The following is a 22,968-nucleotide window of genomic DNA, read 5'->3' as shown; positions in this document are numbered from 1 at the left end:
CGCTCGCAGTAAATGCTTGGGGCAGAAAAATAAGTGCTGACCCTAAAAAATAAGTGGCGGTGCCTCGCACCCGAAACCACAGGCACAAATTAAGCACTGAATGTTGGCATGTGAGGAGCAGAGCGTAATGCTTCTGCTTTCCTAAAGATCTTTGGAGCCCCCTGATCAGGAGGTGAGCGAGAGAGACACACAGTCATTGGGCCGGATGGTGACACAGTGAGCCTACGTAGCTTGGAATCACGAGGAGAGGGAGGGTCGTTCGTAGCTCGGACAGAGGGAAGCTGTAAATCACTTGCGAGTGGACAAACATGGCTGCTTCGTGGCAGATACCGGTGCTGGTCTTCGCGGCTGTCTTTGCCGCGGTAATGGCGGACAGCGAACGTAAATCGTGGCCGCTTGTGGGGGCTCCTGAGGTTGCGACCGTAGATCGCGGTGTGCAGAAAGCACTGAATTTCGCAATAAAAGAGTACAACAAAGCCAGCAACGACAAGTTCGCCTTCAAAGTCTCCAAAGTACTCGATGTCAAGAAGCAGGTCAGTGGGTCAAACAACTCAATTTCTGAGATAGGAATGGGAAGTTGTGGAGGGGGGTGGAGGGGGTGATAACGCACACACCTAAAATGAAAAGTAGATACAAGTTAAATCTGTGTGACACGCACTGTTCTCTCAGTTGGTTCATTCGGTCATTTCAGATGTCTGCGTATCTAAGCGAGGGTCACTGAGCTGAACATTGATTGTTTACTGGGCATTAGTGAGATGTTTATATGTTTATGAATAGCGCTTTACTTCACAGCCTCTTAGAGCATTGGGAATATTTTAAGTCTTTTATAGAGTTACAGTATGCGATTGTATGAATGTAAGGTTGTTGCAAAATGTGCAAAAAAGATTGTGTTCGAGTGCTTCAGTAAAAGCAATCTGACTGTACAATTGCTTACCTTTGATTTTTTAATCTCCAACAAAAGGACGCATTGCAGAACTGGTAACTCTTACAATAAACCTGGATGGAATAACTTTCACACTATGAAGTTTCAAATAGCTCAATCAATTAAAGTCTGCAGTGGCTTCCAAGCTGATTATCCAACGGAAAACATTTAACTTTATCTTTCAGATAGCAAGCACCCTGGAGAGACTTTTTTTGTTCTTTAGCTTTTCTGTCCCTCTACTCCCAGTGCAGTCGACCCCTCCTTCCTTTTCAACCTGAGGCAAATCAAGACGACATTAACCGTTCAGGACCATTTGCTTTTCAGCAATAAGCATTGACAAAGTCAACAGGTCTTGCCTGTTGGATATATTGGCTTTGTCAATGCTGTGCAGCATTGGCATTTTTTTTTTTAATGCTATGCAGCATCTGCCAAAAAAGGGCGCTATGATGCAGTTGTCATTTCACATACGTCTGCATGCATGCACCCATAAAATGGCTCAGTCATTTTTTTTCTTTAAATTATTTGCAGATGCAAGAAGGAGAGGGAATGAAGGGGGAGGTTAGAGCAGCACAGGAGGGAGGGATCAGTACAGGGACGTGGGAGAGGCACATGAGGGAGAGAGCTTCAGGGAGTTGGTGGGGGAGAAGCACACAGGGGGAAGCTGGAAAACGCATGTAATGCTGAAACAAAAAGAAAAAGGTAGTTCCCTAAATGTGAGTTGTGGAAAGATGCATATCGGCCAGTCAAAAGGACGGTAAAGAGGCTGTGCTCCGGCGGAGGAACAAACATAAGAAAGGGGAGGCAAACCATCAAATAAGAAGCAATCAAATGAGAGTGACAATAAAGGCAAACCACTGGTAAGCATTGGGTGGGCATAAACACACAAAGTTTTTTTGTGAACCCACAAAAGACCTTTTACAGCCGTGCAGGTTGTGCTGTCCGATAGACAAGAACTAAACAGTACAGGAACTAGTTTGGCAACGTTTTAAAAAGTTTGGCAGCGTCATTCACAATAGCTCCTACCTGCTATGACATCTGATTATTAGACTGATGGATAACAAAATAAAGCCAAGCAATCTTTGTAAAATAAGGGCTCATTCGCTTAATAAGGGTGCTTTGTTGAGCACCTGGCTTCAGGAGAGAAACTGGACTTAAACTAAGAGCACTTTATTCTAATTTTATGTGAGAGACGTATTGCAGTTATAGTAATCTTAGAGATGTCAAGTTATGTTCACCGGTTCATTTTGTGTGTACATTCTGCACTTGTAAGTTTGTCTTTTACAGTATAAATTGAGGACTACAAATTCCAGACCACATCTTGAGATATCCATCCTCTTGACAAAGTGAACCTGTAGGCTTTGCCCCGTTTGATTCCCGGGGGCTGGCATAGCATAACATAAATGCTCCCTCTCTCTATGTGAAGAAAATAAGATTAGTATGATTTTTCCAAGAAGCTGTTGATCATACTTCTCACTTTTGATTTATTCTTTCCCTAATTGATCCAAGGCAAGTCAGTGTGAAAACACATTTTGCCTCTTTCCCTAAATCTCTGCCTTTAATGTTACCAGAAGCTGAAATAAACAAGAGTAGCTGTGAAAGACCTTACAGAGTAAGATCAAGATAACCTCTTGTAACCAGTGTATGAATTGTTTTGTTACGCTTAGGAGTTTGAGTCCAGCTGCGAGACCAGGCAGGGAAAAAGTGACAGCGCTCAAAACACCTTAGCAATTTCTCCATTCTCATTGTCCACTTCAAGGGAGAAGCCAGAACAATCAAAAACACTTTAAGCCCCACCTCTAATGACAAATGAAGACTAAACGTTATCCTTCCATCCAACCACGTATCGTCTTTCCATCCATCCATTCAGATTTTCACTCTTAAACTCATCCTTCCTTCCCCCTCTATTTATCCTTTGAGGCACCCATCTTTACACCCATTGGTTCTTTAACCCTTGTTCCATCCTGTTAACCTTCTATTCATCCTAATACCCTTACTTGCGCTCTTCCATTCGTCCATCCATTCCACCTTCATCTATCCTCGTCCTCTTTTGCCCTTCCTTCATTTCATCATATTTATTGCCACCTCCCAGCCGCCCGTTTCTTCCCTTTCACCCTTTATGGTTACCCCTCCTTATGTTTCATTAATATTTGGTTATATCTGTAGGCAGAAGAGGGCTATAAATTACCAGCGTTTCAGTGGCGGGCCCCACCGCGGCTGCTAAAGGGGGGAGAAGTGTCTTGACGCCACTGCTTACCTTTGAGTCACCCAGTCTTTGGTTCCAGCCTCCAGAGGGTTCGGGCATTTCCAGCTCCACTTCCTTTTTAAGCCACTCGCTGTGCAATTTGTATTCTGTGCCCTCTGGCTCGCCTTGTTTCATGCTAGTAATGGTTTCGCTTTGGAAAGAACAAACAGCAGCCCGGACGTGGTGGAAATTCGGAGTGGGGAAGTAATGCATGGGGTGAACAGGAACTAAATGGGAGGAAGTGTGGTCTTGCCTGTGCTCTCAAAGTAGCCCCCTGGTTTTTCTATTTTTGGTGTCTTGGTGCCGCTGGAGTCACATGGATATGACTGTTCAACATCAATAGATGTTTTTTTTTTTTCCCTATTTTTATAAGTAAATCATATTCGTTTGTTTACCCAAAGCACATCAAATATTACACAATTATAAAGAATAATTTCATAATTCAACACCGTAAAATGTCTTTTACATATATTAAAATTGAGCCAATTCTGCCACCGAGGCCAAAGATTCAGTTTTAACTATTAATTTTAAGGCGGCTAGATGGTTTCAATGTGCATTATTGTAAAACCAAATGTCATAGATAGTTGCATCTAATGTCATAAACATTGGGCAGTCTGGCAGGGAATGATACATTAACTTCAGAAATAAATCTTCTCTCATTAGCTTTTATTTTTAGGTGGCTCCTAGGCAGCCTGCAAGCCTCTTGTCTCTTGACATGTTGTAATTTGCATTTGTGGGCTTGCTTCACGCCCATCTCATACCCATCACTTTCATTTGTCCTTTATTAGTGTGGCACACTACTTTTTTCTTTTGCTTCGCGCTGCATGGCCATATGCTGTTTCTTCCTTTTTCTTGTTTTGGGCATGCTGCTCTTTCTTTGTGGTGTCTGCGCAAAAAGGCTGCAAGCTGGAGGAGGTGTGGACGGGTTCTTTTATATTTATTTAATCTTCTACTTTTTTTTTTTTTTAAAAGCAGCGCTTTACATGAGGACTTGAAGTTTCATATAGCTCAACCTCAGTCTGAGTTACGTACAAGTTTAGCAGTTGAAAAATAAAAATGGAGCTTTTAAAACAGAAAAAAATACAGTATTCACTGCACTCTGGAAACTCGCCTCATAATGCTTTGCGGGATATTTCTTTTTTAAAAATTATTTTTGCCCATAACTCCACCTATGTTGTTCCCATGACAACGGGACCCCCACCAAACTGTTCAGCACAACTCACTCTTTCTTTCTAGGTCATCTCTGGCTCACTAACCTGGGATGGTTTGGACCCCAAAATAGTAGCCTCTCTCAACATTTAGGCCCTCATTACGACTTCAGGCGGTCTTGAAAAAAGACCGCCGAAGCTGCGGGCGCCACAATACCGCCAGTGCTGGCGGTATTGCTGGCACCCTATTTAGACATTTCCGCTGGGCCAACGGAAAAGTCACATCAACATTGAAGCCGTCTCATAATAGCCAGAAGCAATGTTGATGTGCAGGTGCACCCATCGTGCATTTCACTGCCCGAAATTCGGGCAGTGAGATGGGGCTGTGCCTGGGGTCCCCTGCACTGCCCATGCTAAGTGCATGGGCAGTGCAGGGGGCACCCGCAGTCCCCCTTACCGTCAGCCTTTCCATGGCAGTGTTTACCGCCATGGACAGGCTGGCGGTTGGGGATTATGACCGCCAGTGTACCGCTGGCCACCAGGGTCATAATGACCGTCCTAATGTCTTTTTAAGCTTTCTCATGGCTGAACTTTTGTTTAACAGCTGGGAGTAGTTTGTGTTTTAAGGGCCTTGTTGGTAATATTATTGCAGTAGGCCTGTAAATGTATAAGGCACTACACCCTCTAGAAGCTACACATATGGCTACATTGCATTACTTTCTGCCATTCTGTTTTCATGTCGTTATGCCCTCTAGGGGCCGACTGTATGGTTACATGACCATGTTTTTTACAAGTGCTATTTTTATTATGGTGTCCTCTAGGGGCTGTTCTGAGCTTTACAGTCAAAATACTACAATATTCGCTGCACTCTGAAAATTGCCCTATAATGCTTAGTGGGACATTCATTTTACAAAACATCTTTGCCCATAACTCATTGTGTGGTGGTCCTAAGACAATGGGACCACCATTAAAATGTTCAGAACAACACATTCTTGCTGCCTAGAGCATCTCTTGATCACTCCACTAGGTTGGGGGACCCCAAAATAATAAGCCCTCCCACCAGCCAGTGTCTTTTTAAGTTCTCTCATGGCTGGAGCTTTTGTTTTACAGCTGAAAGTAGTTTGTGTTTTAAGGTCCTTGTTTGTAATATTATTCGAGCAGGCCTGCGTGGTCTGAAAATGTGTAATGCACTACGCCCTCTAGGGGCTAAATATATGGTTAAACTGCATTACATTCTATCATTCTGTTTTAATGTGGTTATGCTCTCTAGGGGCTGACTATATGGTTACATGACCATGTTTCCTAGAAATGCTATGTTTATAGAGGTGCCTTCCTGGCCTGTTCTGAGCATTACAGTCAAGATACCACAATATTCGCTGCACTCGGAAACTCACCCCATAATGCTTTGGGGGGCATTCCTTTTACAAAACATTTTTGCCCATAACTGACTGCACAACATGCTCTTTCTGTCAAGGTCATCTCTGGGTCCCCACACTAGGATGAGGGGGAACCGCAAAATAATAATATAAAAAATGTAATAAATAATGGCTATATTTTAATTTTTTTTTTTTGCTGCAGATAGAGGAAGAAGGAAAATGAAATACTTTAGCTATATGCAGGGCCACTGGAATTATGTGGCCGTGAGGACCTAATTGTGTGACAGGGTTGACCAATTTAGGTGGCAATAAAAGTCCAGTTATACATTTACAGCACCAATAGCTCTAGCTCAAGCAAATGCGAGACCTATTGCATTGCAAATGCTTGTTTTCTTGGAGGTCATACTCTGCCATCCGTGGTTTATCTTCGGGAAATATTTAACAATTGCTGCCTGTAATTTTGGATCTGGTATCCTCCTTACATAGTCAGGACCTTAAGAACCCCTCCATAATTCTTGTATTTAGGACATCATCTAGTTCTTTGAGGACAGATAAGCAGCATCAGCTGTCCTTTGCATCCTATGGCCTTTTACATGTTTTAGAGCACCCTATACCCACAAACCTAAGGGAATGCCTACACATTTAAACTGCCTCTCAAGACATTCTAATCCTGCCAAGAGGACGTCTGACTTACAAATTTGGTTTTCTCCATAAACACCAGCACAAAGAAGAATGTTTTTCAAACTCATCGTTGCCTATGCTGCGAAAAAAGCTGTAGAGCCTTTACTTTTCTTAAACAAATGTCTGAGAGCAGTGACTGCACTTCACAATTAAAGCCTGAAACATAGATGACTGAGGGAGGTGGGGCCCCCACTTCAGACATTTTTCCTGGAGCAAATTAAAATTCACTCTACTGTTGAGAGTAAGTAGTTCCACGTTCAGTGCCATGTAGCTGTAGTATAGAGGAATGTTTTGGCGTAAGCCCCAAGGAGTGGCGTATAAGAAAAAAAACACCAATTTGTCCATCCACTGTTGCTATGCTTCCTAAGTTTACAAGGTACAAGATTTCATATGGCCCTTAGTATTGTCCCAGTACATATTGCTTTAGAACCACATACCGACATTTTTATTAAGTTGTATGTCACCTAGCCTACAATTGGACAGATACCACCTAAGCCTACTATTGGACAGATACCACCTAAGCTTTATCCAATTTTCCCCTTCTTTTAATATGATTTTTTTCAGTGTTTATCATGATCACATTCTCAGTGCATTTACGTTGGAGAGCATTTTTTGTTGTTGTTGTTTTTTATCACTATCAATGTATAATCTAGCATGGCCAATTTATCTGCTTGCAATAATGATTCCGTGTGAAACCTAATTTAGTAGAAAATGAGCAAGATGACACAATTGCTGTTGCCAGAACTGATAAGAATAAGCGGAACATTGCTGAGGTGATTATTCATGTCTGATTGAGACCATTTCATAAAGGTTATTTTCCTCGTTAAATGCCCCTCTTCATCTGCCTTCACCAGAGCTCAGCTTAGAAACCCTTATGTATGTTCTACATACGTAGATTCATGTACATTACCAGTTGGTCCACTGAAGCGAAGGCTGCATTGCAAAGAACGCCTAAATAACTTTGACCTCTGGAGAACCTCCCTCAAAACACAATAGTGGTCAGTAGTCAAATTGTCTTTTTCAAACGGAACAATTTTTGGAGCGGCAGCCCAATTATTTAGGCGGGCCAAAACAGCTTTATATATACCTTGGCAATGGAATCTATCAAAGATTTGAAAGGAGATTCGAAAAGCTTTTTATGGTCACTTTTTTTTTAAAGACTGGTTTAATCACAGATAATCCAGGAAACCTGAGCTTTACCAGCTACTGTTAACTCAGCTATGCTATATGGATTATAGATTTTGGAGATTGAGGCTGGTAAATTGTCTGGGCCCAATCAATCAATCAATCAATCAATCATAGTATTTATAAAGCGCGCTATGTACCCGTCAGGGTTTCGAGGCGCTGAGGGGGGGGGGGGGGGGGGGAGCGCTGCTGGCTTAGCGGTCGAAGAGCCAGGTCTTGAGGAGCCTTCTGAATGCGAGGAGGTCCTGGGTCTGGCGAAGAGATGTGGGGAGAGAGTTCCAGGTCTTGGCGGCGAGGAAGGAGAAGGATCTGCCGCCGGATGTCTTGCGCTGGATTCGGGGTACGATGGCGAGGGCGAGGTTTGCGGATCGGAGTTGACGTGTTGGAGTGTAGAAGTTGAGTCTGGTGTTGAGGTAGGAGGGTCCGGTGTTGTGAAGTGCCTTGTGAGCGTGGGTCAGGAGTTTGAAGGTGATCCTCTTGTCTACCGGGAGCCAGTGGAGTTCCTTTAGGTGAGGGGAGATGTGACTTCGGCGGGGTATGTTGAGGATCAGTCGGGCGGAGGCATTTTGGATACGTTAGAGGCGTTTGATGTCTTTGGTTGGGATGCCTGTGTAGAGTGCGTTGCCGTAGTCAAGTCTGCTGCTGACGAGGGCCTGGGTCACCGTCTTTCTGGTTTCTGTTGGAATCCACTTGAAGATTCTGCGGAGCATTCGAAGGGTGTTGAAACAGGAGGAGGAGACGGCGCTGACCTGTTTGGACATGGTGAGGGCGGAGTCCAGGATGAAGCCGAGGTTTCTTGCGTGGCTGGCAGGGGTGGGTGGGGGTCCGAGGACGGAGGGCCACCATGAGTCGTTCCAGGCCGAGGGAGTGCGTCCGAGGATGAGGACTTCCGTCTTGTCGGAGTTGAGTTTCAGGCGACTGTTGTTCATCCAATCAGCGATGGATTTTAGTCCCTCGTGGAGGTTTGTTTTGGCGGTGAGCGGGTCTTTGGTCAGGGAGAGGACGAGCTGGGTATCGTCGGCGTAGGAGATGATGCTGAGATGATGTTGGCGGGCCAGTTGAGCGAGGGGGGCCATGTAGACGTTGAACAACGTGGGGCTGAGGGAGGATCCTTGGGGGACGCCGCAGATGAGGTTGGTGGCTTTGGAGCGGAAAGGGGAGAGACGGACTCTCTGCGTTCTGTCGGAGAGGAAGGATGAGATCCAGTGGAGGGCTTTATCTTGGATGCCGGCTTCCTGGAGGCGGGTCAGTAGGGTGCGGTGGCAGACGGTGTCAAAAGCGGCTGATAGGTTGAGGAGGATGAGGGCTGAGGTTTCGCCGTTGTCCATTTGATGTCTGATGTCATCTGTGGCGGCGAGGAGGGCGGTCTCAGTGCTGTGGTTTCGTCTGAATCCGGATTGTGAGGGGTCCAGGATGGAATTGTATTCGAGGAAGTGGGTGAGCTGAGTGTTGACGATCTTCTCGATGACTTTCGCTGGAAAAGGGAGGAGAGAGATCGGACGGAAGTTTTTGAGGTCGTTGGGGTCAGCCTTGGGTTTTTTGAGGAGGGGTTGGATTTCTGCGTGTTTCCAGCTGTCCGGGAAGGTGGCAGAAGTAAAGGAGAGGTTGATGATCTTGCGGAGTTCAGGGGCGATGGTGGCGTTGGCTGAGTTGAAAACATGATGGGGGCAGGGGTCCGTGGGGGAGCCTGAGTGGATGGTGTTCATGGTTGCTATGGTTTCTGCCTCGTCCACGTGGGTCCAGGCGGTGAGGCGGCAGTCGCGGGAGGAGACGTCGGGGGTGGGGTCTGGCGGTGGACCGGTGATGAAGCTGTCGTGGATGGTGGTGATTTTCTGGTGGAAGAAGGTGGAGAGGTCGTCGCAGAGTTTCTGGGAGGGCGGGATGTCGTTGGAGTTGGCTTTCGGATTGGAGAGTTCCTTCACGATGCCGAAGAGTTCTTTGCAGTCATGGGCGTTGTTGTTGATGCGTTCGGTGAAGTGGGCGCGCTTGGCGGTGCGGATCCGTTGGTGGTGTTCGTGGTTGGCGTTTTTGAGGGCGGCGAGGTTGTCGGGTGTGCGTTCTTGGATCCATTTCTTTTTGAGCTTCTGGCAGTTGCTTTTGGAGGTGGTGAGATCGTCTGTGAACCAGGCTGGTTTTTTCTTTCCTTGGATGGTGGTGGGTTTCTTGAGAGGGGCAAGGGTGTTGGCGCAGTCGAGGATCCATTGATGGAGGTTGTTGGCGGCTGTGCTCGGGTCGATTGCGTCGGGTGGAAGGTTGTTGATGAGGGTGCTGGTCAGTTGTTCTTGGGTGACTTTGCCCCAGCGGCGGTGGGGAGGTAGCTGGATGCGGTGTTGCTCTGTGGTTTTCTTATAGGTGAAATGGACACAGTGATGGTCAGTCCAGTGGAGTTCGGAGGTGTGGCTGAAGGAAATGTGGTTGCTAGAGGTGAAGAGGGGGTCAAGGGTGTGACCGGCGATGTGGGTAGGTGTGTTGACTAGCTGGCGGAGACCGAGGTTGAGGAGGTTGGAGGTCAGTGACGCGGTGTTGACGTCGTTGGCATTTTCCAGATGGTAGTTCAGATCTCCCAGGAGGATGTAATCCGGGGAAGCGAGGGCGTGGGTGCTTGCAAGGTCGGCGATGGTGTCGTTGAAGGGGGCTCTTGGTCCTGGAGGGCGGTAAATGAGGGTTCCTCTGAGGGTCGTGTTGGGGTCCGTGTGGATCTGGAAGTGGAGGTGTTCGGCTGTCCTGAGGGTGTCGTCCGAGTGGGTGTGGATTTTGAGGGTAGCTTTGTGAGCGATGGCTATTCCGCCGCCGATTCCGTTGGTTCGATCTCTTCTGCTGATTTTGTAGCCGTCCGGTATGGCGATGGCGATGGCGATGTCCGGAGACGAGGAGTCGTTCCACCAGGTTTCGGTCAGGAAAGCCACGTCAGGAGCAGTGGTGTCGAGCAAATCCCAGAGCTCGATGGCGTGTTTTCGTGCGGAGCGGGTGTTGATGAGGATGCAGTTCAGGTGGTTGGGGTTGGATGTTTTCGTAGTTGGATTGGTCGTTCTGATGCAGGAGAAGTTGCAGGTACGGCAGGAAAAAGGTCCTTTAGTGTGCTTCGGGGATGCCCGGTAGCATTCAGTGGAGGGGCCGGGGTTGAAGGCGCGGAGTTCGTTGATCGAGTAGCAGATGCGGGGGGCGCGAGGGCCAGGGGGTGTGGCGCTGGGCGCGGTCCAGGCGCGGACGGGCGCAGACGGGCTTGCCTCTGGCGCGCCTCCGCTGCGCGGACGCGCAGCGCCAGCCATTAAGAAGGGAGGGGGGAGGGAGGAGCAGCTGGGAGGCGGGAGGGAGTGGCAAATGGGGGCGCGAGGGGGGCGGGGCCGCAGGGAGGCAGCGGCATGGAACTGGGAGCGCACAAGGGGCAAAACACTGAAAACGAGCAAAATACAAGCAGTTATAATAAGAAAAGCACACAATCAGAAAAACAATAATGGCACAATATACGATCGGGGAGACAGCAATCAGGGGGGCACAAAGGGGGCAGAAGCGCCGGCGGCGAGGTGCTGAAAAAAGCGAAAAAAACGAAAAACACTTACGGGACGGCGGAAAGCGGCACACGGGTCAAGTGAAGCTAGTCAGAGCCCACTAGACCCCAGGGATGAGGCGCAGGAGGATGCCTGCGGGTGGAGGAGGGCCTCGAACACGCAAACAGCAGCGTGGTCAGGGGACAGAGGCAGGAGGCAGCAGGTTGGTGCTGCGGTCGTGGGGGGCGAGCTCAGGACCTGAAACAGGTCAGAGGTCGCTCACTCGCGACGCGCAGCGCCAGCCATTAAGAAGGGAGGGGGGAGGGAGGAGCAGCTGGGAGGCGGGAGGGAGCGGCAAATGGGGGCGGGGCCGCAGGGAGGCAGCGGCAGGGAACGGGGAGCGCACAAGGGGCAAAACACTGAAAACGAGCAAAATACAAGCAGTTACAATAAGAAAAGCACACAATCAGAAAAACAATAATGGCACAATATACGATCGGGGAGACAGCAATCGGGGGCACAAAGGGGGCAGAAGCGCCGGCGGCGAGGCGCTGAAAAAAGCGAAAAAAACGAAAAACACTTACGTGACGGCGGAAAGCGGCACACGGGTCAAGTGAAGCTAGTCAGAGCCCACTAGACCCCAGGGATGAGGCGCAGGAGGATGCCTGCGGGTGGAGGAGGGCCTCGAACACGCAAACAGCAGCGTGGTCAGGGGACAGAGGCCCACCTCTTTGCCCATCCTGCTAAGTTTCAGCAAACATATGGTAACTTCAAGGTTCATCAAATTTTAGCATTTCTAATCCAGTACATGTGGCATTAAAGTCTATGGTTCATGGCGACTATATACAGAAGCTATAGATGTAATCTATGTGGACTTTGAAATAGCGCATTCAGAAAGTGACTGATTATGACTGTAAATTTAAGCCAGCATTTAAAACCGTCTTGAGTCCCCATTCAAAGTACCTTAAACATTAGGTCTCATTTTTATCTTTTGTGGACTAATCTTTCTCTCTGGTACACTTTTTGCACTTTGATTTCTCGCTTTCATATTCTTTCAGTTCTCCTTCAGCTCTACATTGATGAAACATTTGTAATTTTTTTTTTATTCACTGTTTCCCCCCCTCTTTTTTAAGTTGAACACTCTGAACCAAACTATTGATTACTTCATTTTCTGAAATTCTTTGCAACAATCCAATTTTTGTAATTCATTGAGTGTTAAACTACCAATTCTACTACATTACAATATATATATTAGCTTTCCTGTCCCCAAATTTTCATAAATCATCTTGTTGATCTGGAATTTTCTCAGCTTCTCCAGCAGTAGCGGAATATATTTTGTGCACAGGGCCTCGTGGATGTCAAATTCTTAGATTTGTAGTTGGATGAAGAAAAACGTCCACTGTAAAATGGTCGCTGCCACCATTGTTTAATAATATACATTTCCTAAAAAAAGCAGACAAACGAAACCGAAACAAAATATCTAATCAGTTGTAAGCTTACGTTTCCATTTTGTAAAATATTTCATGCACAGAAAATTACTAAATATACTGTTCAAAGAAACAAGGGTAATACCATCAATAATTTTGTTCCTAACCTTCGGTATATATTATTTATGAGGCAGGAATTATGGTACTTTGCATACTAAGAAAATATGTTCCATTATTACATCTGATAACTCAAGGTCCAATTTAAACTTTCATGTTCCCCTCAATCAATTAAAGAAGCTGCAGGGAACTTTATGTGGTGGGTGTTCTTTCTGTCTGTTTTGAACACCACTTTGATAAGGTAAAGTTTGGTTATACTGTTGCTGTGTTACTGATGGATGAAAAGTCAGGCACAGATTCAACAATCTGACAATTTCACATTTAGCAGCAATTTCCAAATTTGTGGGTAGATGGTGACTCTGGTTCCTGTTCCACAGAGTGAATACAGCCTACTTTGTCCTGTTTTTTTGGATCACATTACCTGGACAGAAATTATTTGAGGTTTATTACAGGCAGGTGATTGTACAAACAGAAGATAGCAAACTGACGTATCTGTAGCTGGGATTCAGATTCATTAAGATATTTTACATGCTTGTCGATAATGGCAAATCATAACATATTGGCCATACCTCCACCCCAAAAGGGACAAACCAATCTTCCTATTCCCTCCCCGAGGGTTCTGCCCCAAATTTGCACCTATTTGGGGTCAGAAAGCCCTCCTAGACACCAGGCAATAAAAAATGGTGGCAAAACATAAAAATGGAGGTGGCGGCCTACCCAGGCATTGAGCCATACCACCACCCTGGATGGGGCAACAGTGTCCTCTGCTCCCTGGGGCAGATAGAAAGTTCCTCCTAGTTGGGGAGGTTGCCACAAATCTGTTCCCCAGGGGGTAGACAACCCACTGGACACCAGGCATTTTGCATTTGGGGCAAAAGAAAGCGGTGCAGGTGTCGGTCTCTGACATGAGGCCATATTCCCACCTCAAAGGGAATAAATCGGTATTTTGTCTTCCACGGAAGGCAGGGAGGGAGTGTGCCTCTGGGTGGGGGAACATAGGTGGTAGGTATTTTGTGGATTTTTCATGAATCCGGATGTTTTCCATCACTGAAATGTAAGGAAAGTGTGTGCTTTTAGCTAGAGTTTGAAAGCCGCCTTTGCAGGGTAAATTGTGGACACAAATGGAGGGGCTGCTCTTTTGTTCAGGTAGACGCATAGGCGTTTGGGACGGAGAGAGGAGAGCAGTTGCCTAACTGCTTTTTCTGTGGGTTTGTAGCCCTCTGGTAGCCAGACCTCTAGGGTGGGCTACCAAGCTCCACACAACAAGAGGAGGGTTCTGCCATCTTGGGTTTGGGCTGAATTATTCACCGTGGGATAGCTAGATGCCACACATTGCAGGAAGTCTCCATCACACGGGGAAGGTCCTAGTAGCTCATTTGGCTAGTAACCGCTGCATCTTGAGGGCACTTTCTGGGCGTTAATATGGCACCCCTGGCAACCAGACCTCAGATCACATCTGGACTAAAGAGAGGACTGAAGGACTACCCATCAGTTCTCTAGAAGTGGAAAGAAAGGCTGCACCAGCTGCTTGGTCTGCACCTGCTGATCATTGGGCTGACAAAGAGAGGACTGTGCCTTTGGTGCCTGGCTCATAGAGAAGTTGCTCCAAACAAAAGAGGTGAACTCCAAAAGTCAGTTGGCGGACTTTTTGTTAATGCACCAGCGCCACAAAAGCCAAAGAAGCCTGGCAAGTCAGTAGCCACAATTCCCTGATCACTACTGACTGCCCATGTGCAGCCAGTAAGAACAGGTCCTGACACTGAAAACCTGCCCACAAGTCTGTGGGACCTGTGAGAGGCATCATAGTGCAGTTTGGTTGCCCAATGCAGACACTAGCCTTCACCAAAAAGAACCACTGGTTTCAGTGTGTCAGGAGACCAGTAGTTTGGTGGCAGCTGGATTTTTGCTGGATCGAAGAGGACTTTGAGGGGCACGAATCCTATAGACAAAGTGGCCTCATCTGGACCATGGACTGAGGAGTAGCCCCAGGAAGCCCCCCATCAACTGCAACTGCATAGTATTCTGTATCCCTTGCATCGCGACCACTCGGAAGTCTATGGCGGTTCACCCATAGAGCCTGGAACTTGACCTGAGACTGCATTGGTGCCATGGTAACTCTCCCACAACTCCTCCTTGCCAACCCCTTGATTTCCTCCCTGTCAGAGGTGGTCAGCTAAAGCAGGTCAGAATAGCCAAACACACCTTTTATAAAGGTATTACACAGTTCTAAACTTTCTGCTTACCAAGACTTGTTGGATTTTTGCACACAGAACAGTGATTCACAATGTAATTAAAAGTCTGTATCTCTGAAAACCTACAGCCGATTTTGGTATCTAAAAATTCATAAAAATAAGATTTATTTTTATAAATTGGTGTTGGATTTCTTGTGTGTTGTGTGACGTTTTAATTGTTTTTGGTGCTTCTAAATGCGTTATACTTTTTCCTTTGTTTAAGCCTGACTGCTCAAAAATTCAGCTACCGAGGGTTGCACTAAGGTTTAAAAAATGAGCTTGACTGAACCCTGGTCAGTATCAGGAATGTATTACATGGTGGGGTCACACAATCACACCTATAATACACCACTGAATTGGGGATTGTTTTCCAAATGCGAAGATGGTTTGATACAGTAGAGAATATGATTCTGAGTAGAGGCTGCTAGAACAGAACATTGCCCTGATGACAATGTAGGATGTTTTCTGGCATGGAGCATGTTGGAAATGGCCCTTTTTACAGGGTCATCCCCAGTCTTTTTGCCTCCTTCCTCCTATTTTGTCTGACCTGTTTGTGTTGGCTTTAGGTCTCTGGGCACTTTACCAATGATAACCAGTGCTAAATGCACATGCTCTCTGTGTAAAATGTACTGTAGTTGTTATTTTATTTTTTGTAAATATTTTTATTATAAGCACTGCAAAATGATATAAAACCCAAGAGGGACCGAGGTCCCAACATATACAAACAATAATACATAATAAATCAAAGTATATAGGCAATAAATGGAGCTTTGGGACATTGTTAATTGTTCTTTGAAACTGTACCATAATAATCGCAATAATCAGAAAAAACAACAAAGGAACGGAGAATAAAAGGGAAATAAAGGTCAGGGATGGAGGATAAGCAGAACATCGTGCTATGGGACGCCTTTGTACAGGGGAGCGGAAGAGAATAGGAGGGGTAGACAATTTAATAGGGTGGTGGGAGCTGGAATACAGTGTCGTCTAGCCTCCCGGGAGTGGAGAGTTCACTCCTCACTGTATCGGTATCCGGATTGTAAGCACGTCGCAGTGCTTGTAGACAGTGTGATATAGAGTTGAGGTTGGATATCTTTACGTTGGAAGGTGGGCTATCGGAGTGGTAGTATATGCCTGGGTAGTGAGTTGCCGAGATAGCAGATCAATCTGGATATCAGGGTCTAAGTTCTTTAGCTTCTCTCGGCACAGTTCATGCTTGTTACTTAGTGCTCTTATGCCGACTCAGATGTATGGGTCTACAACCGAAGCTTGCTGATAAGAGTAGAAGAGACCTGGATCGTGCCCCTGATGGAACTGAGGGAGAGGAAGACAAAGAAAAAAAAGAAAAGAGAAGAAAAAAGAGGGAAAAAAGAAAAGCTAATAAGGGAAGGGGGAGAAGGGTGATCCATTAAAGGAAAAAAGAGAGAAGGAGGGTGGGGGATGGGAGGGGGGGGAGTGAAAGTTGGGGGGGAAGTGGGAATGGTAGGTGGTTTCAGGACGGCCTACTGTCTTCCCCCAGTAAGGAAGGGGGCCCATACTTGGTTGAATAATTGGTCTTGGTCTTGTAGGTTATAGATGAATCTTTCATGCATGGCGATACTTGTCATAGCTATGATCCATTCTTCCGGGGTTGGGGAGACAGCCGATCGCCAGTGGCGTAGGATGCAGACTGTTGATTAGTTTATCCATGATTGGCATATTTGATTTACTGGTAAGTCCCTAGTAAAGTGCACTAGAGGTGCACAGGGCCTGTAATCAAATGCTACTAGTGGGCCTCCAGTACTTGTTGTGCCACCCACAGTCGTAGCCCTGTAAACATGGCTCAAACTTGCCACTGCAGTGTATGGGTGTGCATTTTTAAACTGCAAATTCGACTTGGCGAGTGTACCCACTTGCGAGGCCTAAACCTTCCCTTTTACTAAATGTGAAGCACCCCTAAGGTAGGCCCTAGGTAGCCCCATGGGCAGGGTGCAGTGTATATTTAAGGTAGGACATATACTAGTGTGTTTTATATGTCCTAATGGTGAAATACTGCCAAATTCGGTTTTCACTGTGTAAGGCCTATCTCTCTCATAAGTTAACATGGGGGCTGCCTTTAAATATCCTTAAAGCACAGATTCCCTTTGAGAGCAGATAACAAGTTGGAGTTTCGGGTCTCTGAAATCACAATTTAAAAATACATCTTTTAGGGAAATTGGTTTTTAAATTGTCTGTTTGAAAATGCCACTTTTAGAAAGTAGGCATTTTCTTGCTAAACCATTCTGCGACTCTGCCTGTTTGTGGATTGTCTGTCTGGGTCAATTTGACAGTTGGGCTGTTTTGCACCTCTCTAGACAGTGACACAAAAGGGTACGGGGTGTAGCCTGCATATCCTGATGAGCCATCTGAGCTAGAGAGGAGGGAGGAGTGGTCGTTCACACCTGAAAGGACTGTGCCTTCCTCACACAGTGCAGTCTCCGACCCCCTGGTGTGCGTCTGGGGAATGGCCTAGACAAGTAAGGATCTTGCAAACACTTGAGACTTTGCTTTGAAGTTTGCCAGCTTCAAAGGCAGAACCGGGTATAAGAAGACCGAAAACCCCAGACTTTTAGAATCTTTTTGGAATCAAGATGAACCTCTGCAAGGAGAAGAGCTGAAGGAGGAGTACTGTCGCTTTGCTGCACTGCTTTGCTAGACTGTCCTGCAGTTGCTGCTTCTGCCTGAAAAGAGTGCAAAGGTTGAACTTTGCTGTGTGTCCTGCTTGAGAAAATTCTCCAAGGGCTTGGAGTAGAGCTTGCCTCCTGTTGGAAGTCTCAGGGACCCCAAAGACTTCAGTTTCCTCGACCTGCAGCACTGGGAACTGTGTGTTCTGTGCTGTTCAGGAGGAGAAGCCACTGCAACGCCGCCAATGATGCCACTGGCCTGCACCTTGACCTGCCGATGCCACTGGCCTGCATCTTGACCTGCCGATGCCACGTGGAGTCGCATTGCCCCGCTTCACACCGTGACCCTGGTTTCCCCGATGCCATCATCGGACGACTTCACTGAGCCACTGCTCGCACTGCGACCTGTGGGCCCCACACTCTGGCATCGCCTGCTCACACCAAAGCCTGGGCATCCCCGCCGCTCCTGCTTACACCGGCACCGCTGCCTGCGCCATGCCCTGTGGACACCGCTTGTGAGGTACACAAAGCACCGTCCCATCCCGCACCGCTGGCTTGGGCCTACCGGCAACAGCGCTTCAGCAACGATGACGACGCTGCCTGCACCGTGACCTGTGGACACCGCACATCTCACCGCCTCACACCGCAGCCCTGATCTCACCGACGCCGCTGGATGCTGTCACCTAGCCGCTGCCTGCACCGTGACCTGTGGGCACCATACGTCGCATCATCCCGCTTCACACCGCAGCCCCGACTCCATCCATGCCTGCGCACCTGACTTAATCAGCCCGGAGTTCGATCCGCAACGTGTGTGAACTTCAAGGGCCCAGCGACTCCCGCACCGATTCCGGAACCGACAACGTGACGTCAGTGACTCCGCTCTCCGGAGCTCACCGCGAGGATCACGATGCCCTGCAAATCCAAGGTACTGTTTGGGGGCCTTCCCAACACCGTAGCTGGCCCATGACGCCACGGCCAGCCTGAGCTGTTGGTTTTGTTGCTCACAATGCTGTGATAGCCCTAGGTGGAGCTATTGACTTCAAGGAACTGTATTTTTGAGTAAATCTTTTAGAATTCATATTTTTGTTACTGTATGTTGGGTTTTTATCATATTTGGTCTTGTTTTAAATAGATAAATATTGGCTATTTTTCTAAAACTGGTGTGATGTCCTTTTGTAGTGTTTTCACTCTGTTACTGTGTGTTATGTGCAAATGCTTTACACATTGCTTCTGAGATAAGGCTGACTGCTTGTGCCAAGCTACCAAGGGGGTGAGCAGGGGTTATCAGAGCGGGTATCTCCCTTATCCTGACTAGAGTGAGAGTCCCTATTTGGACAGGGTCCAAACCGATTTCCAACTAGAGACCCCATTTCTAACAGACCACATTTAAGCAGTTGTGGGTTTTTGAAGAAGTCACTATGAATGTATAACCCTCATCATTGTCCTGAAAAAAGTACTTAGAAATTAAATGAGTGGGACCAAAATGTCGATAGATTGAAAGTTCTGCAGGGCATTCTGTTAGCAAAATAGAAAGCGTCATTACTCTCATATTAAGAAGGGTATTTCACCTCCTTTGTTGGACCCTCAGGTCTTCGAGTTATTTCCCTTCTTTTGGTTTTCCTTTAAAAAAAAAAAAAATTGTGATAGGTTTAGTGTATTTATGTGTTTTAGAGTGGATGTGTGGTAGGATTTCGGCGACTCTTTGTGAGGGAGCAAATAGTGTTTTTTTTTCTGTATTACTTTGATGTTGTTTCTTTTATGTATAGAAAATAAAACCAGCATTGGCACAGCCAATGCGTCTCACTGATGGCTTTGCCAGTATGTTGTAGTTATGTTGTATATTAGTGTAGTTGCTACTTATTATGGCTAAAAGTTTTTGGTGTTGAGAAAAGTATTGAGAATTTGAGTAGAATGTAGTGTTGTGGAGTGGTGCTGAGTTGGGTTGTGTGGTATGTTATGGAGTGGTGTGTAGTGTTGTGTTTATGCCCTTGCTAAAGTAACATTTGTGCCGATGTCAGTTAAGCACTTTTACAAACCTAAATACATAAATAATAATGAGCACAGCCTTTCATTGCACAGTAATGCACATAAATGGCATCTATAGCGTTCTCTTCCTGGGCTGTGCTGAAGGGGAAACTCTTTGCCAATTATTAAAAAAATTCTCGTTGAAACTATGCTTTCAATGAAACGTGGTATGCTTTTTAGGTCGAGCCTAGGCAGCGCATGCGCTGTCTCGGTGAGACATGGTGTAATCAGTACAGGAGCTTAAACCTTGCCCATACACTTGTGATTGCTGGGTTCCATTGTCACTCTCGCTATCTTGCTTTTTATTTGTTTATGGCATGCATGTGGCATGCCTCCTTTAGTGTTTATTCCTCCCCGAGCGCAGCGACCTAGTACACTATCCCTCCACTGGTTAGAAGAATAGCATGTATTTGTGGAACTTCTTTTTTGTTGTGAAAGGTATTAATATGCTTGTGTGTCTTCGCTTGTGTTTCCTAGGCCACGTTTAGCAAAGCTGGCAAATGTTCCACCATCCTGAAGCTGCGCAGTTTGTAACTTTCACACAACGTTGCCTGGTTTTAAAATTTCCCACAATCGTGATTTTTTTTTTTTTTTCTCACAGGAGAAAATGTAACGCAAAATTAAATTTTCTGGGAGTTTTATTTCTTCAGCTTTATCATATTAGTGTAAAGTTTTGCCTGTCTTTTTTCCTGGATAAGTGTTACTTGAAGATATGGCATGAAGGAAAAAATGGAGAGGGCCGAGAAAAAGAAATCTACACGGGGATCACATCGAAGACAAGCAGACAGACAAAAAAGTCAAATGTTTAAACTGCACTTTCATTCTTTGCAAATTTGCCTTAAATTTTCGTTTAGCAGCAAAACCTCAGCGGACTTGGCAACATTTTTATTTTTAAATTCAAAACATTTCGTATTAAAATCGCTTGCTTTTCTGAATGTCCCGAAAACGTTTGGAAGCAATAAAAAACATTCATTTAAGCAACTTTTGAGTGAAAAAATATACTCGAGTGGAGTTTGTGAAATAAACAGCTATTTTTTTAAAAACACAAATTATGCCAATAGTTGTAATTTCTAAGCACATTTTCTGTTAAAATTTGATATTTATCAAAACGTGTAAATAATTAAAAGCATCATCATAAAATGAGTTCACACCCAGAGTAACAGCTTATTTTCAAAACACCTGAAAAAAATCTATTTCTAAACTACTTTGCAGTTAAGGAAAAAGCAGGGCATCCTTCCCAAAGTGCTAGTTTTCCACTGTAATTATTTCCGATTTTTGACAAATTAAAAATAACGTATGTAGCGTCTTCCACCGCAGTGTGGCAGTTCTTAAGCGCTCAGAGAAACAGATCAAATTATTTCCCAAATTAATCAGTGCTACTCATTGGCCGGGGAAGGATGAAGGTTTGAGTGGGCCCTGACGTAAATCGAACGTGTGACTGGAGGGTCACGCACAGATGCTAACACCAAGCCGTTAACTCTGGGCCACCCGTTAACTTTAATGACATAATCTGTTGCAAATATTACTCTAACTCAGTTAATGAGAGTTCTGTTTTAGCTTCTCTTATGGCTCTGAGCTGAGGAGGCACTGGGAGGGAACATTTTCACACAAGCAGGAAGGAACACACTATTATCAGTATGACACGAGAAACTAAGGCGCTGTTTTAAGCATCGCCCCATTTAATGCCTAAACGCAACCGTTGACTTCGGTCCTTGGTACTGTAGTACCCTGCACTTCTTGGGACACCCGTGGAGCCGCATTGAATCCTCATTGGCACACCTGGTCAAGGAGCCAAGATGGCTGCGCTCCTCGTGCGCAGCAAAGGACGGCTTCTAGGTGCTGAAGTGACAGCACAACAGAAATAAAATGTGTCTTACGGAAATTCAACATAGACAAACATCGCTTGTCACATAAAAAGTGTTTCTCAATCTAATGTTCTTTCTCGATGCACTGTCGAACGAGAGAGAACGTGGTGACCTGTCTCTGAGCACACTTTCAGGAACACTACACGCATGATATTGGGACAGTTTAGATTTTTTTTCATTTGTTTAGCTTTGAGGCTTTCATTACAAGTGCCTTGGAATGATTTCCTTCGTTTACATTTACACAGTTTTACATAGCGCGAGATAGACCAAAGGTATTCTCACATGAGCATTAGTCCAGGTCCACTGCAAAAGGTCACACTTTTTAAGGTGGTGGGGGGATTAAGTGATTTGCCCAGCAGCCCAGAATCAGAGGATGTTGAGCTGACGCCCAGATTCAAACCGGCCCCCAATTCCAATGTTTGGAGCTCCAGAACTACCATTAGAGGGAATACCTTGTGATTCTGAGGCAGGAAAGGAACGGAAATCATAGTATTTCTAGGAGAAACTGGTGTATCTACACTAACTCCAGCATGTTTTTTCTGTTTTTTCACACTGAGATTTTGACTCTCGTCATATGTAGGACAACAACTTTAATTCCCAGGCCCATCGGAATTACCAGGACACTTGTGATAAAGGCCTAAAACGTAAATTATGGAGCGTGAAATGTCAAGGTGGCTGGCTTCATTCACCTCGGGCGAATTCAGAAAACACGTCACCAGCCCTCCTGAAGGGTGACGTTTACTTCTCACACCCCTACTAAGTAAACTCCTAAATTAGTGCCCTAGTAATAGCCACGGTCGGATTGGGATCACAATTACGCCCGACATCCCCAAAAAATTGGCTCACATTCCTGGATCGTGCCCTTCCGTGAAACACCATTTGGTTCCTCTCATTTGACACATTTTTTTAGAAATGTTTGGTAGTTAAACATTTTAAAGCTTATAGTCAGTAACATTGGTCATAAGTATAAGAACTGCATTTTGGTCTGAAAGGCAAGTTGAAATTAAGTGACCACAACATCTGTTCCGGCTAGGGTCGCCACCTGTGCGGTTATTTTACCAGCTTAAATGGTATTTTTATGTCCTGGCCCGTATGAAAATGAAAGAAATTACATAAAGCCGGTATTTTTTCATTTGATCTGTATGTAGTTTAAACAGTAAACGGCAAAAGCACTTTAAAATGTGTTCTAAAGCTGCCTTCATTCTCCAAGACTTATAGTTAAAAAAAACAAAATCAGAAAAGCCATGGTACAAAGGAATATGGGTGTTTTTATAGAGTCCTGTTTGATTATCATGCTCCAGCTCTTCCGAACACATGAACCAATAGATGATTATTTTTAGGGTCCTGCGTGCAAGTTCTCTGGCCCCTGTTGTAATATCTCTGTGGGCTTTTAACCACACCCATGTCACGCCCATCAGTTTGGTTGGTTCGTGGGCTTGGCTTTTAAAATTCGCTAGATTTCATTTGTGAAAAGAATGCATACGTCATGCCTTTTCTGGTGTTTATCCCTCCTCAAGTGCACTGGTAAACTAGTGAAAACATATGAGGCTCTGTGTTTTCTGCATGGCTTCTGGACTACTTTTTCTTTTTATTTCGTAGGCAGCATGATCTCCCTGGGCAGT

General features: G+C 45.7%; 1 protein-coding gene across 1 annotated transcript in view; it reads left to right on the top strand.

Annotated features, from left to right (window-relative positions):
- Positions 1-236: 236 nt before the first annotated feature.
- The window catches only part of LOC138296418 (cystatin-like), a 44,438-nt gene continuing 21,706 nt past the window's right edge, over positions 237-22,968 (top strand). The window contains exon 1 of the mRNA XM_069235523.1: positions 237-533. Coding sequence (XP_069091624.1) covers positions 309-533 — 225 coding nt within the window. The 5' untranslated portion in view covers positions 237-308. The remainder of the gene's footprint in view (positions 534-22,968) is intronic.

The sequence above is a fragment of the Pleurodeles waltl genome, chromosome 5, assembly GCF_031143425.1.
Source record: "Pleurodeles waltl isolate 20211129_DDA chromosome 5, aPleWal1.hap1.20221129, whole genome shotgun sequence".
In the NCBI taxonomy this organism is placed as follows: Eukaryota; Metazoa; Chordata; class Amphibia; order Caudata; family Salamandridae; genus Pleurodeles; species Pleurodeles waltl.
The sequence above is the reverse complement of the archived record's forward strand: the minus strand, read 5'-3'. Positions and strand labels throughout refer to the sequence as shown.